The sequence below is a fragment of the Pomacea canaliculata genome, linkage group LG11 (genome assembly GCF_003073045.1).
Source record: "Pomacea canaliculata isolate SZHN2017 linkage group LG11, ASM307304v1, whole genome shotgun sequence".
Lineage (NCBI taxonomy): Eukaryota > Metazoa > Mollusca > Gastropoda > Architaenioglossa > Ampullariidae > Pomacea > Pomacea canaliculata.
In genome coordinates this window covers 7,566,700-7,582,717 of record NC_037600.1, presented here as the reverse complement: position 1 = coordinate 7,582,717, position 16,018 = coordinate 7,566,700, and the positions used below count along the sequence as shown (strand labels likewise).

At 40.1% G+C, this 16,018-nt stretch overlaps 3 protein-coding genes across 3 annotated transcripts; 2 read left to right on the top strand and 1 right to left on the bottom strand.

Moving 5' to 3' along the window:
• Positions 1-25: 25 nt before the first annotated feature.
• LOC112575562 lies at positions 26-2,604 on the bottom strand. The gene is made up of 4 exons (XM_025257506.1): positions 2,479-2,604; positions 2,054-2,222; positions 1,219-1,459; positions 26-570 (listed from the first exon to the last, which is right to left on the bottom strand). The coding sequence occupies exons 2-4, from the start codon at positions 2,143-2,145 to the stop codon at positions 331-333; spliced, it is 573 nt and encodes a 190-aa protein (XP_025113291.1). The 5' UTR covers positions 2,146-2,222; positions 2,479-2,604; the 3' UTR covers positions 26-330.
• Positions 2,605-2,698: 94 nt separating this feature from the next.
• On the top strand, positions 2,699-8,543 carry LOC112575560 (uncharacterized oxidoreductase MexAM1_META1p0182-like). Its single transcript, XM_025257503.1, has 10 exons — positions 2,699-2,796; positions 2,944-2,996; positions 3,775-3,914; positions 4,541-4,633; positions 5,297-5,435; positions 5,815-5,855; positions 6,093-6,162; positions 6,803-6,839; positions 7,301-7,364; positions 7,870-8,543. Exons 2-10 carry the CDS (start codon positions 2,960-2,962, stop codon positions 8,062-8,064), a joined length of 816 nt encoding a protein of 271 aa, XP_025113288.1. The 5' UTR covers positions 2,699-2,796; positions 2,944-2,959; the 3' UTR covers positions 8,065-8,543.
• A 5,105-nt stretch (positions 8,544-13,648) lies between these two features.
• Positions 13,649-16,018, top strand: LOC112576238 (exosome complex component RRP41-like). Its single transcript, XM_025258543.1, is given in 4 exon segments — positions 13,649-13,858; positions 14,418-14,624; positions 15,324-15,451; positions 15,453-16,018. Coding segments are annotated over 4 exon segments (753 nt in total). The 5' UTR covers positions 13,649-13,687; the 3' UTR covers positions 15,700-16,018.

Below are 16,018 nucleotides of genomic sequence, written 5' to 3'. Positions count from 1 at the left end.
TGTATAAAATTACAGAAAAATAGTTCGAAAATTGCGTGACTGTTGTTTGTTTTTTGTTTTTGCAAATTGCTATTCTCTGAATTTCGTAAATGCGACACACACGGACGCACGCATGCACTCACGCACGCACGAAAACACACATTTACACACATATGTTGAATCGGTCTCGGATGCGATGTTGGCGCAGCTTTTGTATTGTATTGTCAACTTAAGTAGAGCGACTGCAAAAATGACGGCAAGCCTTCTACCGACAACGTAAGAAACAAACAGAAATATTCTGAGCATGCGAGTCGCGGAGACCCGAAGATCACCAGCCCCAGTCAGTTGACGTCACATCCGCCTCTGAAGGTAGTCAAGAACGTGGGAGACGATGGAGATGAGGCCGCAGGAGGCGATGGTAGCCATTCTCAGGTTGTACCCAACATGCCCTAGCCACCCCAAATCCCACCCGGCCTTGGTGCTGCCGTCGAGGACGGGACTAGGTCCATCAGATGTGGTTGGCTTGAACAGCAAGTTGGCGTGGCCCCGATACAGAGCGTAAGTCAGGACTAGTGCATCGGCAAAGAAAACCTGCAGAAAGTTTTTTTTAGGTAGTTTGTAGTCAAGCGACGCTACTCGTGTAACAAAATGTTAACAGAAAGTTTCTCATTCCTTTCCTCCCTCTCCTTTCTGTCCTTGCTTTCTTCTCTAGTTCACTTTGCTCATCCCATCTTCTCTCTCATATATCTTTCTCTCTACGACTGAGTATATATAAGAGAGAGAGGAAAAATGAAAGAGGGGGAGATTAAGATATTATTTGGGGGTTTTTTCGATAACAATGAGGATGGTGGCCATGAAAAGAGAGCGAGAAAGAGAACTGCACTGGAACGTTTCCTGGACATCTTTATTACAGTCTTCAGCACGGTAAGCATCCGCATTAAAAAAAAAAACCTTCATACCTATCCATACCCAATATGGGAAAATAATTACATTGTATGCAAATCTAGAATGATAATGTGACCTGATCAATGATCATTTCAGCAAAGAGAGAGAAAGGGGATGAAAGAAATAGAAAAAAACGTGGAAGAGAAGTAGAATAAAGAAACAGAGGGGAAGGGAGGGGGGAATTAGAGGAAGAGGATGATAAAGAGAAGGGAGATGAATTAAGAGAGAGAGACGGAGGAGAAAGCGAAGGGGGAGAGAGAAAGGAATAGAAGTACAACAACTTCTGGCCTCTACCTTGACAGTCACATCAATGGCCTGGCTCACAAAGGCCGGGCTCAGGTAGGACAGAAGTTTGGGCACACCCATCGCGAACCAGGCGCCGTACAGCAGGCTGACGACCACAACGTCGAGCGCATGTGCACGTCCGCGTGGGTAGTGCAGGGCCACGGACACGAACCCAATGGTCAGCAGCAACGTGAAGGCCACGCGCTCGCGCACGCGTCCGTACAGACGTCGGAGGAGAAAAGACTTTATCCTGTGACAAAACAGCAGACGTCAGGGATGCTTGGGGGCAGTTACCGTAAGTTCTCCTCCCGTCGCCGATCCTCCACTTATTCATCTGCAGATACCTTCTCGATGCCAATCTCAGGGTTCCCACAAGGACTGTTCTGCAAGCGGACTTACGATATATATATATAGTTGTCTGTTTTCGGTTGTGGCCGACTGGCTAGTTGTTTGCTTGATTGATTCATCAGTCGATTGATCCGTTGATGATTGATTGAAATAACTCGTATATCAGGTTTCTTCATTTTCACACCCTTCCTTTCGCTATATCATGTTTCTCTCAGTTCTTGTTCTTGTTATTTGGTTCCTCTTTGTGTTTTCTGTATTTGATTTTATTCTTCGTTTAGTACGGTTGTTTATTCTTTTATAATTCATATGTTATTTTTTTTTCCTGCCCCTCGTTCCTGCCCAAGTTTCGTTCTTGTTCTTAAGCGCTAAGAGCATGCTCCATAGGAGTGTGAGTGTGCACTTTACAAATTTTGCGTTTATTATTATTATTAATTCCCTTAAACCAAGCCCCCTCAATTAAACAGCAAAAACAGAAAATTACGAAAAAAAATGTCACCTTTGACCGGTTGTCATATTTTGGCTTCTCATCGCTTTGTTTGGGTTTCTGGCCTCAGTGGAGCTGGAAAGTCTTTTTCGTCTCCTTGGCATGCTTTTCCGCTGGTGCTAAACTGAGTTCACGGAACGAGAGGAACTTTCCAAGTGGAACCTCTCCCTTAAAGGCAATTCTACGAAAAAAAACAACAAACAAAACAAAACAGCAAAATATGAGTATTTTTGTCATTATCATTATCATCACTGTCATCCTTGTGATTTTATCATACACTCTTTCTTCCATCTATCTTTCCTGAAATCTATAACTCCTCGGTCAAATGCAACGCTAGATTTTTTCCCTTTCTTAGTTATTTTTTATCATCCGTTTCAGTTTCTTTTCCTTGATAAGCGCACAACGCAGAAGTATTTATTTAATGATGAATTACTTACTATTTTCTGGAACCAACCAGGACGACCCGGCAGATCGACTCCATAACGAGACAACACAGTAATCGTCCCTGATTAATTACCATGACAACATCGCGAAGTCGTTGTGAGGCGCTATTTATAGTTCATTTTGATGACGTGCATATGTTTCGTCAGAGTGATGATTTTCCTTTTTCCTAACCTACGCACTGCCGAGTGAGCCTGACGTCAAATATGGATGACGTCAATATTTGGCGATTTTTGTCTTTACGTCAGAACTGGTCTTGAATGGCTACGCGATGCACGACTGGAATCAATCTCAAGTCGAAGGCTGTTAAACAGGTGGCTGGCTCACTGACTCTCTTTCGGAATGTAATATCATTTTTTATTGAGTGCAAAATGGTGTGAAAACGTTTGAGTCTGTAGAGGATTGTTCTTATAGTCGTAGAAAAGGAAAAAAATTACTCTTATGTGATAAACGTTTTCCAGGTAAACTGTGAAAGAAATGGCGTCCCTGTGTGGCAAAGTGATCATTCTGACAGGTAACTCACCGCTTCCAGTTGGTCGTTACTTTTATATACTGTGATATGAAAACGCAGTCAGTTATGATGATGATATCGACATCGAGGCACTGTTAATAGATAATTGTTGTTGTTAAAGGTCGATCTGGTCAGCTTAAACATGAAATTAAGCTACAGTTGATAAAAGGTTGATAGCAAAAAAGCCTTTTAATTAGTTTTTTGGATGAATTTGTACAAATATGCTCCGAGTTTTACAATATTTTTTATTGGGTGGAACCTGTGGGAGTAGGAGAAGTTCACATGGACTCAAGTTTTGAATTCCTGTTAACGAGGCTCTGACAAAATAAATAAATAAATAAATAAAAAGAGATATATAAGAGTTGCAATGTTGGAGGGCATATCCAGAAAATGTAAAAGAAGCTCTCTCAGATTTTGAGCAGTGGTACCAGGAGAAAAAGAAAAACCAGAGTTGCGATCCTGTTAGCATTTAAATAAAAGACTTTTTGATGTCACTTAAATAATCATTTTTGAAGCCTAGTCATTGAAAACAAAGCATAAATAAAAATAAAAACAAAAATAAAAATAACACGAATACGAAAAGCTGCGTTCTTAATTTAAAAAAGTAAAAAAGTAATTTCCGACAATTAAAAAAAAACAACCAAGACTCAACGTTACTTAAACAGTCAACGTATATCCGTGCATACTGCTGGTCCCAAGTATTTGCACGTGCGGTTTTCGCAGTATGTTTGCTCATATGCATTTGTGGAAGACGTATACGTGCGTGTGCGTGTGTTTGCAGGGGCTGCAGGGGTCATCGGGTCAAAGACAGCAACATATCTCGCCAAGTTCAAGCCCCGTCTGGTGCTGGCGGGTCGTAACAGCACAGGGTTGGAACACACGTACCGGGCGTGTAAAGAGCGAGGACTGAAGCGCGATGAGGTAAGTGTGACTGGAGTGGGACATGTAGTCAGCCTCGGTGTGGAATGTGCGTGACAAGGAGGGGCAGGTGAGGCTGGTAGTGTTTCAGTGAAAGTGAACGTAAACGATGAATGTAGAGAATAGTAGCAGCAGAGTGTCTGGAGATCAGTCCACAGAGAGGCGGAGACATCTGGCATGACATGGTCCCAACTGGAAAGGGAAGCCCAGAACCGGGTCCGATGGGGGTGTGGTTGCGGACCAATGGAGGTGAAAAGGAACAAGAAGAAGAAGTGTCTGCTAGCTGCCTGCCCGACACGAGAGCTGAACCCAGGACAGCCAACCTTCACAATATTGGTGACAGGCGCTAACCGTTGCGCCACCTGCCTGCCCAAACGACCGTTAGCCCTAGCTGGATGATTAACGTTTAGTAATCAGCTAAACTGTTAATACTTTCAAAGCTAGTAGCTACTGTGCAAACAGCTCCAGTCCATTTTATAAAAAATTGTTAGAACATTAGATGAGCATGCAAGCAGCGAGCGAGGCTCTATGAACATTTTGTGTCTTACTTTGTGTTCTAGCCTTTCTTCTGTAAAGTAGGGAAATGCGCTATATAAATTCACTTTGTCATTGTTGTTATTAAATCGCAGTTGATGCCAATGGAAACGGACCTGAAGAGGGACTGCGATCTCGAGAACCTGGTGTCCGCCACACTCAAGAAGTTCGGACAGATCGACGTCTTGGTCAGTGAACGAGTGAAAATCTGTATTCGATTGTATTATAACCTCTGACAAACATGTAGGCAAGTCAGTTCCTGGAGTCAGATTGTAATGATTACCCCACAAACACAAATAGAAGTAGAGTGCCCCGCCCAGCAACTAACGGTTGTCGAGTTTCGTGAATTTTCTATCCATGCGTTCTGCTAACGGTCGGACCAACAGTTTGTCAACGATATTATTTTTACAGACTGTAGCATCTTTATTCCTCAAGCTGATAAAATGCTTTTTAAAATATGACCCGAACAATGTGATGGAATTTTACACGTGAATTTTAGACTCCCAAAGAGATTCCCAAAATGCACGCGCGACTTCTGGGTTCTCCAATAAATTAACGTTTCCGTAAGTTCCATCATGTTTCTTTTTCTCCCACCGACATGAACAGTTAAACTGCTTTCAATTTTTTTAATTTACTGTTTTGGTTTTTAATATCTTTTAAATCTTTTCTGTCGCCTGACTGTCGTCGTCGGTTGATGAAGTTGTAACATTCGTAGTTACATCTAGCGTTTTATAGTTTTTTGGTTTTTTGGCACAGAAACAACTGTTTTTTTTTTTATTTCTGAAGCAATTTGAGAGTGGGTTATTGCCGCTGTCTTTGAACGCTGTGTGCTCGCACGTGTGCTCTTACAGATCAACAATGCAGGTGTTGCTGCTTTCAAAACGTTGTGCCACACCGACATCTCAGAGTTTGACTACATGATGGCCATCAACGTGCGGGCGCCATTGCTCCTGACCAAGATATGTGCTCCGCACCTCATCGCTTCCAAAGGTGAGTCCCTCCCTTGTCCTTGTCGCCTGTAGACGTTATTATACATGCATATCGCTGCTTGCAGGGGTAGTACAATCAATATCCTGTAAATATGAGTAAATAATTACTACCTTTGTACATACTATAATTATTCAGTCTTTTTTTTTATGCCATACTTTTTGTTACTGTGGTAGTCTAGCAGGTTAGCTTACTTTTCCCTTTATAGAAGGAGAGCAAGGTTCTTATTGTACTGTCCTTTTGTGCTCTCTCTCTCTGCTCAGATACAAGCTTCCATTATTAATAGTCTTACTGTGACAACCGGATTACTATATTGATGTGCATGCATTTTAAATGAAATTAAAAAAAGAGGACAACAAGAGGCCCGTTTGATCTATTGCAGGTTGTGTCATCAATGTTTCAAGTGTACTGGGGCAGATTGGGGTAAGTGCGGTGTTGTTTTGGAGAGAGTAGGGTATCATCCTTATTCAGATGGTCTTAGTAGTTTTACACTTTTTACCCTAAACGCTTTTGAAATTAAAAAAGAAAAAACATGTTACATTTGCGTCGATGTTTTTGAAACGGGTGGTCCACTTTCTTCACTTTGTCTGATTTTGGTTTCAGATGTTCCACTTTCTTTACATTGTTCATAGACCCCTTATTGCCCGATTTTGGTTGCAGATGCCTCACTGTTTAGGCTACTCCATGTCCAAGGCCTGTCTTGACCATTTCTCAAGGACAGTGGCCGCAGGTTGGTATATCCTTCGGTTATATGTTAAATGTGATACGCTTATAATGAGGATACATATATATAGCGCCTTTCCCAAAATCTTTTGCTCAGAGTGTTACGGGATAGTAAGATGGTAGTTGTCCCTTATTTAAATTGAGCGACGAAGCATGAGTACCAGGCGCCTATGTCGTCGTCAATGGCTCGTTCGGGTCCTTAATCTATGGTGCCAACCTCTCCAAGAAACTGAGTATTTGCAGTCGAAGAGAATTACAATTGTCCATCCTTGATACCACAAAGGCAAAGATTAGAGTTTTATTTGCAGTGAGATGATGACGAATGGTACTGATCATACAAAGTTGAAGGTAAGCATATCTGCTGACATGATAAATATTCTGATGAAAAGTCAAACGCTGATCGAGAATGAAACCCAAGCTGCGGATAGAGGTGGAGAAAGGAATAGTTGATCTGTTTATGGACAGAGACTGAGGGAGAAAAGGATGACAGAAATTTCTTTAGACAAGTAGCAGTGTTCAGTTCTTATCGTCGTTCAGTTGCAGTCGGTTTTGGAGCGGTAGTACATCATTTCCCTACAGTTGAATAGACTAAAAAAAAACATTTTTTTCATCTATGAATGGACTAAAAATCCATTTTGTATTTCCAGATCTTGCGCAGAGAGGCGTTCGGGTCAATACCATCAGGTAAGTAGACTACAGAGTATGACTCTTCTGATCTGCCACCCCACCTGTATGGGGTTAGGGTTAGGGTTAGGGAAATGTGTTACTTATTTCTATGATTTGTGGTTTTTAACTTACGGATCCAAGTTAGTTTTCATGTATCTACACATCTTTGAATACCGGGTTTCCCATTACCGCCATGTTGAATATTTCTTACCGATATATTTCTGCTTAAGTTATTGCTCTTCTTATTCCAACACAAAATAAAATAAATCACTTTTTCATGTGTTTATCATATTAACTGGAGTACTGGGTAAAAACAACCATCAATGAACTAGCTTGAATAAGGTTAATGATTTAAGGACTTCAATTCTACTTAAGAATTTTTTTTTCACCTTTTAAGCCAAGTCTTTCTAAACCTTCGAATTTGCCTATGTTTTACATATATTTCCGTATAAAGTAACCTTACTAATATCTTTGCACAGCCCTGGCTTCATGAGAACAAACATCGGCTTGAAACAAGGCATAGACAGGCAAAATTATGAAGAGGTGAGGCTTGTAGTTCTAAGTGATGATTGGTAAAGGTGATCTCAAAACGAGGACCTCTATATTTTGCTCCCTTAACTTAGATTAAACTTAGATTTATTAGATTTGATAGATAGTGCCATACCGACCTCCACTGGTATTGTCGTCCTTGTGCTCAACTATTTCCTAGCTTATTTTATTTCTCATCTAAGACTTTCAATTTTATTGACAATTGATCTTTCTGAATTCCGCCTTAATGACCAAGTTTCTTTACTGTGAAAAGCTAGCATAGGGTTAGCACCGCCAGACAACAGTTTCTCTTCTGTCAGTCAGTGCAGTCGGTAGTCAGATACTACACCAGTTTCTATCCTGCACCTGTGCGAGTCATTGTGTGGTCAAAACTAATGAAAGAAGACTGCATCATCACGACCTTTGACATTCTTTAACAAAAATGTACAATATAATCATACTTACATTTTAGTTAAATGCTACCATGCACTCAAAGTTTTGTATCGGTGCATCTGTGCAGTACATGGCGATCCAGGCTGCGATGACACCTCTCGGGAGATACGCTGAAGCCCGCGACATCGCCAGAATGATTGCTTTCCTCGCCTCGGACGACGCCGCCTTCATCACCGGGGAGATCATCCGCGTGGACGGTGGGAGAGGAGTCTCCGCCCCAATCCTAAAGACATACGAGGTGTTCGACGAGCCCGGCCTGTAGCGTCTAGCACTGAAAGAAAAATTCTACCAAACCACCCCGTCCCTCTTTTATATTTACCCACAACCTCATTTAAATCTTCGAAATCTCTGTTTCATTGGTATGTTCGTAGCTCTTTTTAAAAAACAAAGCCAGCAAATAGTTACATCGGACATGCTCCTTGCATTGTTGTTCGTCGGTGACGATGAGGAAAATCCAAAGTAAAGTAAAACATAGATAAAAAAAATAAACAAACGAAAAAGGAGAGGGAGAGGGGTTTTAGATGTTTTTTTCTTCTCGCCATCTAACCTTCCACAGTTCTGGGAATGAGTCATTGTGTCCGGCAGATTGTTTTGTCTGACGAAACGTTGTGCTATTATGTCGAAGCAGTTACTTTTTATTCCATCATGCACAACATGTTCTACAATAGAAGCCGAATAATGACATAACCACGAGGCTGAGCAAAAGCTGTTTCTTCTAAATAAACATTGGTGATAGCACTCGTTAAAGTCTAGGGTTTTCTATTGTTGTTTTTTTGTTTGTTTTTTGGCGTCTTAAAATCCGGTTACATAATGCTGCAGTACGAAAGGAGTCTCTCTCTCCCTCTTTTAATTACCACCATAGCATCTTATTTTTCCCTCTCTCCCTCAATCTCTTCTTCTACATTTATGTCCTCTTCATCTTCTTCCTTTACCTCCTCCTTTTTATGTTCATTATCGTCGTCATGTTTTTAATCCGTTTCCACCCCCTTTCTCTCTCTCTCTTTCTCTGTCACGCACTTATGATCTTGGTCACCTGGGCCGAGCAAACACCCCCCGGTCACCATGAGTATCTTGCTTATTTTGTAGAGGGCTAATAAAAGGGTGCCGCACTTATCCATTGATGTTCAGTACTTTGAGATCAAAAGCAGAGGAAATGTTTGTGAAAACATGACAATAATCAAATGTTTAAAAAATGTGACGTTTTATTAAATCATCTTAAGCCTAAAAACAACAGACAAGGCAACGGATTTTTAGGAGAAAGCTCCCTTTTGTATAGGGGGGACAAGAAGAAAAGTCATTCCATGCAAAGCCCAAGGGTTAAAAGAACCGATCAAATGCACGAAATATTGAAAAGAGGATAGTTAGAAAAAGTAGGTTTCTTTCTAAAGAAATTTTATTGTTCAGACATGGCGATTAATAATTCGAATGGGATGAGGCATGGATGTCAGCATGCGGTGTTGTTGTCTCATTTGGTAGTCAAGCTGTACCCCGTCGGCAGGAAGGCGCATCCAACTAGAGGTGATCTCGCACTATCACGGAAGATGAATGATTGAGGTGGGGTGATGGTAGGAGGGGGAATAAGGAGAAAACCTCGAAGGCCAGCTCCTAGAAATATTATCACATGCATAGAGCATCCCGAGACGAGATCCGACCCCAAGATCTTTTAGTTCTCACTGCAGTCGTGCCAAGCGAGTGTTTTAAAAACTATTCTGCTGGACCCCCCCGCCGTTTGCGCCATCTTGAAACTATGAACCACTAGGCTGTCTTCAAGATCGGAAAGAATGCGCTGTGCCCAAAGGTGTGAAGTGTGAAAGAAAAAAAATGTGCGGTGGTCTAAATCAACCAGTGGTTGCACCTTCGATGACACCAAACAAGAAACTGCGGGGTATGGCGGAGGGCCGGCGACACGGACAAGGCCCTGCGGTCGACTACGTGAGCATCGCAGCATCGACGGCCACTCAACCACGACCTGCGGCGTCTGAGAGGTGTCATCTACCATGCATTAGGTCTTTCATTCCTACGTGATGACTACCACTGTCTACTGTCCGGACCACCTTGCGCACTCACAACTTTCACTTTGATTTGAAGCACCCAGATGGGATTTACTTTATTTGCAGCTTTGCACCGTGTGCTTGCAAAAGTTATTCCACATTTTATCTCACTTTAGTCGAGCCACTGACTTTGAAGACACGTATCCTTTCTTCTGTCAGTGTGCAGACAAGTCACAATTTAATGGGCGATTACAAAAATACAGCTTTAGAATATTAATGGTTTTTTTGGATATTTGGTTCATGAATGAAAAAAAAAAAATAAAGTCGGTGTGTCGATTTAATCGGGAATTTCTTTTGAACACTAATTTTAGACGACGTGAACTCGTTTCATATCGAATAATCAGACTCTGATAACAGATACAAGTCAATGAGTCCGCTAGTGTGTTGCAATATGATGCATGCTTCCTCGCATTATCATTTTTTGCATAACCATTCAACAAAAACGTGTGACTTTAGAGGGCATTTCGAGTCCTTCAAAGTACCTCAAATAAATAACAGATTTGAAATCCTTGAATATTATGTTTTGGTAATTATGTTAGCCATAAAAAGAATGTTTGTGGAATACCCAGATGTTTTGTTCCCTATATTATATTATTGTTGTTAAGAACCAAAGTATTATGTAGTCTAAGACTGTTCATAAAACAGTGTTTAGAGTACAAACCGAAAGCAAAAAAAAAAAAAAAAAAAAAAAAAGAAAGAAAGAAAGCCCAAATGTTTTCATGCGGTGGTCTAGTATGTTTGTCAGTAGTTGAAGGATGTGCCCTTTGTCTTCAATTAGTAAACCACCATACCGTCCGGACCACTCACTGGTCAGAACTTTTCACTGTCTTTTGAATAATAGCAATTTACAACACATAAGTAAAATGCCTACCCGCCGCACAGATCGCCTTTCTTAATAAAATTTTGTTAATGTTTGAGTGGAAGTATTCTATTTTTATGTTCTGAATTTAATAAAGATAAAATATAAGCATAAATGGGATGCAAGCGCTATAGAGACTGGATATACAAGGAGGACGAAAGGATGTTATAAAAACAAAAGGTTGCGGTAGTCTAGTTGGTTGGTTAGTGGAGCATTTAGTTGAGCTTTCGTTTCCAATTACACAATAACCCACTAAACCATTCGGACCACCTTAACGTCAAGTGATTTTCCACTTTCTTTTAACCCATTTCTAAAAATTATCTGTCAGACACAGCTTTTTACTGCATGCATGAAAGATTTAGCATTCTGTTTCATCCTTATGTTGACCTGCAGCTATTCATACACTCCATTGTTTCACTGTTACTCATCACAGAAAAATGTATCATTTTTAGAAATTAATTTTTAGTTCAAACACCAAAGATATATAAATATATTTATCTAGTAGTCTGCAAAAGACGATATTACTATTTATGAGTACTGACTCAGTCGGAAATTACGTTTACTATATTTGAGGTGACATTCGAGACTGCGAGAAAGAGCTGAAGGGTGGCGGGAGTGGGGTGGGGAAGCAAGAAGGGCGTAGGACAAGTGGTTTGGATATTATTTATGAGCGATGACTCTAAGTAATTATAATTTAACTGATGATGATGATGATGATGATGATGAGAATATTAAGGGTCACTTGCATGGTGCAAAATCACAGCCATCAGGCAAACTCTACACATCACAGTAAATCACGAAAATCACAGTCAATAATGTAAAACAAAGTACAACATGAAAATTTCAGCCACAGTCCTTTCGTAAAGGGTAACTGCAAATTAAATGACCGAGACACATTTCGGAAAATCCAAGAATTTGAAAAAGGGTGACATTAGAAACTCTTGCACAAAGCGAAAGAGAATGAAGACAAAAAGCCAATCCTATTTAGGGTACGAAATTTTTCAGAGGTGATGGTATCACCAGACGTGCATGGCCATCCCTGGCCAGCGTGAGATTTCATGACTGGCTTAGTCAAAATAATATATAATTGAAAATATTGTTAAACGAACGGAAAGATGACAATTTATCATTTTACAAACCTTGCTTATATAAAGGTGTATTCATTGATAAGCGTAAATCGAAATAAAGACCACAGCTGCACACCTAGTTAAAAAAAATGTAATCATACAATCCGAAAATTTGTGCGAAGACGCGATCACTTCTTGCAGCCGAGCTGCAGTATCTTTGCATCTTTTCATCATTTTTCAGCTCATCAAACAACATTCAGTCTACACCTTGTTTAATACTACATTCAATACTCCTCATCAAAACTAGACTCATGAGACAAGAATCAATGAGCTGAGAGTCATCAGCAATGAAAGAAAGAAGATGACGACGAGACCCGCTGAATCGACTTTGACGATGTATATGCATCGCGAGAAAGAAAAAATAAAGCAGGGAAGTGTACTCTGATCAATATTAAAATTTATACTTAAGCTGTCACTAAGATGTAAAAAAAGAAAATAGTTTCAAAAATATCTTTTGCGGCGGTCGAATTGTTACGGTTCGTGGTCGTTGCAAGCCTTGTCTCCAATTTTTACGATAAACCACAATCCAGCCGGACCACCTTGTTAGAGCTACCTTCTATTGGTCTTTTGAAGCCACCACTAGGTCTTGTCTGTTAAACAAAACTTTACACTACATGCATATCAAACATTTTATTATTTTTTGGTCTTTGAATTCAATTTCTTTACTTAAAACAGTAGCTATTTAAATAGAAATCATCGTACAAAATTGTGACATTTTTTAATCTTGTAATTAGAAACAATTAGGAAAGTTATACTTATAGACGATACAAGAATTTTATTTATCTTTTGGACAGGACAGCAAAGGACAACTTTGCAGTCGGGAATTTCCTTTTGACTAATACTACAATGCACATATCTAAAAGAAAAGTATGTGTTTGAAATATATATATATGTCACATCTGGTTTAAACCGCTATCCCACTTTCCCTCCATTTACTCCAAATGCATCACTATATTCAATTAAAAAAACAAAACCTTTTCCTGCCAATATAATTAATAGACACCTATCCCTACTTATAGACACCCCAAAAGGGAAACCACTTCGAGAGCACTTCTGAAGGCTAGCTCACAATTTGATAATGTAGTGATTTTAATCAAAGAATAGGAGTGCTGCCATTGGAGTTTGGTCAACACGACCTTTTATCAACTCTCGGAAATCAGTTCCACCAGACATAAATACAGGCTCTACCCACTGCTATAAGTCAACAAAACTCTTCGTGCTGATGTCTGACTGGTGTACAGAAAATGAACCTTCGAAAATAGTTTTCTTGTTCACTTCTTATATATACGTATCAACGGTGGAGTTGACTCATAGCAGTGAAGGCTGAATCGGCTCGAACTGTAATCAAGATGGCAAAGTCAAACTGGAAAAGTGTCTGGTCATTAACGAGTTTGACCTTGATCCACCACACGGCTGGGCAATGAACCATGCACCTCTTTATGTATGGCTGCCCTTGCGAGCAAAAGAAAAATTTCTGTCTTGGGTCTCCTCGACAGACAATAAAGTTTGATTTGATAAAGCTTTAAAGCCTATACATGTACAGAGAGGAGAATCCGGAGACTTGCGAGAAAAATGCCAGATGAGACTGCACCGCGTCTCCTACAGGGAACATAGAAGCAATGACTTTGTGCAAAGCATGATAGCTATACTCTCGTAGCACACCAGGAACCTCCACATGCAACATTTAGGAGGCACAAATTACTCTGGTTTGGCCATGTGACCCAGCACGACATGTTGTAGATCCTGTTCTTCAAGGCAAGGTGTGATGCTAATATCAAATAACTCTGAATCGTCTTATTCTTATTTGGCGCGTATCCCCGTTAGGCGTCAATTTCTGATCCAAGAAGCATGGCGGGCCTAGAGCTTTTATCTGACCAAGGGTTTCGCATCGACGGACGTCGACCACACGAATTACGAAAAATTGAATGTCGTTTAGGGGTCTTCAGACAAGCAGATGGTTCAGCCTACATCGAACAAGGCAATACCAAAGTTCTGGCGGCCGTGTATGGACCGCACGAGGTAATGTGTGTTTCATTTTGAATTCCCTGTTTAGTACTGTTGAGATAGCTATAAGGTGTCTGATGTCTGTGAATGAAAATTTGGAATAGGATGATAACACTTGATGCGCAGAGTGTACAGCTGTGTAGCAGAATGAAATAGACTAATGAGACTGTGAAGGTGACGTAAAGAATTGTGAGTGCCTACGATATAGTGCCTATAATATGCTAGTATATGTTACAGAGAATAACTTCGGAACCATGTTGTCCTCGTTAGTACTAATTGGCAGTCTTCTTATTCTTGTGAAAAATTGTTGTACGATGAAGGAGTGTGTTCTAAACACTGTTCAGCTACGATGAACGCTGCTGAAAAAAACAAACAAACAAACGAGCAGAGTAAGGTGTAACATTTGTTCTGTACTATACTGTATAATATTAGCATGAAATAGGTTCTGTAAATATGATCACACAAACTTAGTCTGTTATAACCTATAGAGTATTGTATCATATAAATGGCATCAGCATTATAAAAGCCCAAAGAAAAAAGATTTTGTTAAGCTGGGGAGAAACTTTTTGTTCAGGTAAGAGGTCGGCGAGGAAAGGCACTTCATGACAAGGTAGTAATCAACTGCCAGTACAGCATGGCCACGTTCAGCACAGGAGAACGCAAGCGTCGCCCTCGAGGGGATCGAAAGTCACAGGAGATGACCATGCACCTGCAGCAGACGTTTAATGCTGCCATACTCACCACCCTGTATCCCCGCTCACAGATCGACATCTTTGTGGAGGTGAGATTAGTACAAACACTTAAAGCACTCCATATTCAACTCTTTCTGGACATGTCAATGGAATTTGTCAATCCTATATGTGTTGTTATTAAGCAAGTTATTGGGAAATTCATGACACAACAATGTCTGCACATATATGCAAATTTTATGTATTTAGAACATCTTTATGAGTGAGAAAATGGAAATCGTGGCTTATTATTTTTTTTTTTTTAAATTAAGGATTTTGAGGGCTGGGAGACTGGTGTTTAACACTAAGCCATCAATTTAGGCAACATCACAATATGAAAGGTTGTGAAAGTTTCAACTAATTTTCAAGAACTTTTAGGCAGTTTTTTTAGTGGTCAGTTCTAATATCTGTTTTATTATATTTTATAAAAAGTTGAGCTGAAAGAAATGCAAGACCTTCATTGTCACTGGGTCATTTTCATCACAAGCTGCTACTATCCCTATTACAAACAATAAAAAGTAGTAAGTAGGTGTACACAAATGTTTGTATAAGACAGAAAAAGAGTAAGCCTTGATGCTTTTTAGTGCTGATTATACGATGCATTAGTTTATGCAACATTTGCAAGGTTAGTTAGCATCAGTAGCTAAAAAAGACATTGATGAAGAAGTATTATATTATTTCAAACATTAATAGATATCATGTAGACAAGTACTTCCTGAGTACTCCAGTTGACTTGCCCATTTTTGTTGCAGGTGTTGCAAGCTGATGGAGGGAACTATTCAGCCTGTGTTAATGCAGCCACTCTTGCCCTCGTAGATGCTGGCATTCCACTAAAAGACTATGTGTGCGCTTGCACTGCAGGATTTGTTCGAGACAACGTCCATCGTTGACTTCAATCACTTTGAAGAATCCTTTGGTGGTGCTGAAGTGATAGTGGCTACTCTGCCAAGGTCAGACCAGATTATCTTCCTTGAAATGAATGGGCGTCTCCATGAGGATCATCTGACTGCTGTAATGGACAGAGCAATTGCCGGCTGCAAAGATGTTTACCACATTGTGGACAGAGTTGTAAGGGAACATGTGAGCGAAAGATCTGCTGCTATTGGAAGTGAGATAAATAATGGATAGATGTGTGTATTGAACAGGTTTGCTTTGGTTGCGGCCTAAGGTTTGTCAAAAGAAGAAAATCAGTGCTGGTTGAGTTTTCAAGAAAAGGATTTGATATTTATAAATCATAAAGTAGTCACAATTTAAGAATTTTAAGATTTGTTCTCCTATCAGAAGACAGTTGATTTATTGGTGGTGCTCAGAACTCTGATCATCCCATTTTTCAAGATGATACCTTTCTGTTTGTTTCCACCCCTCACTTAGGTGTCAGTAGGGGAGTCGTGTGTAGACTTTGTGGAATAAATATTTTGTAAGCATAAAATAAAAACATTAAAATACC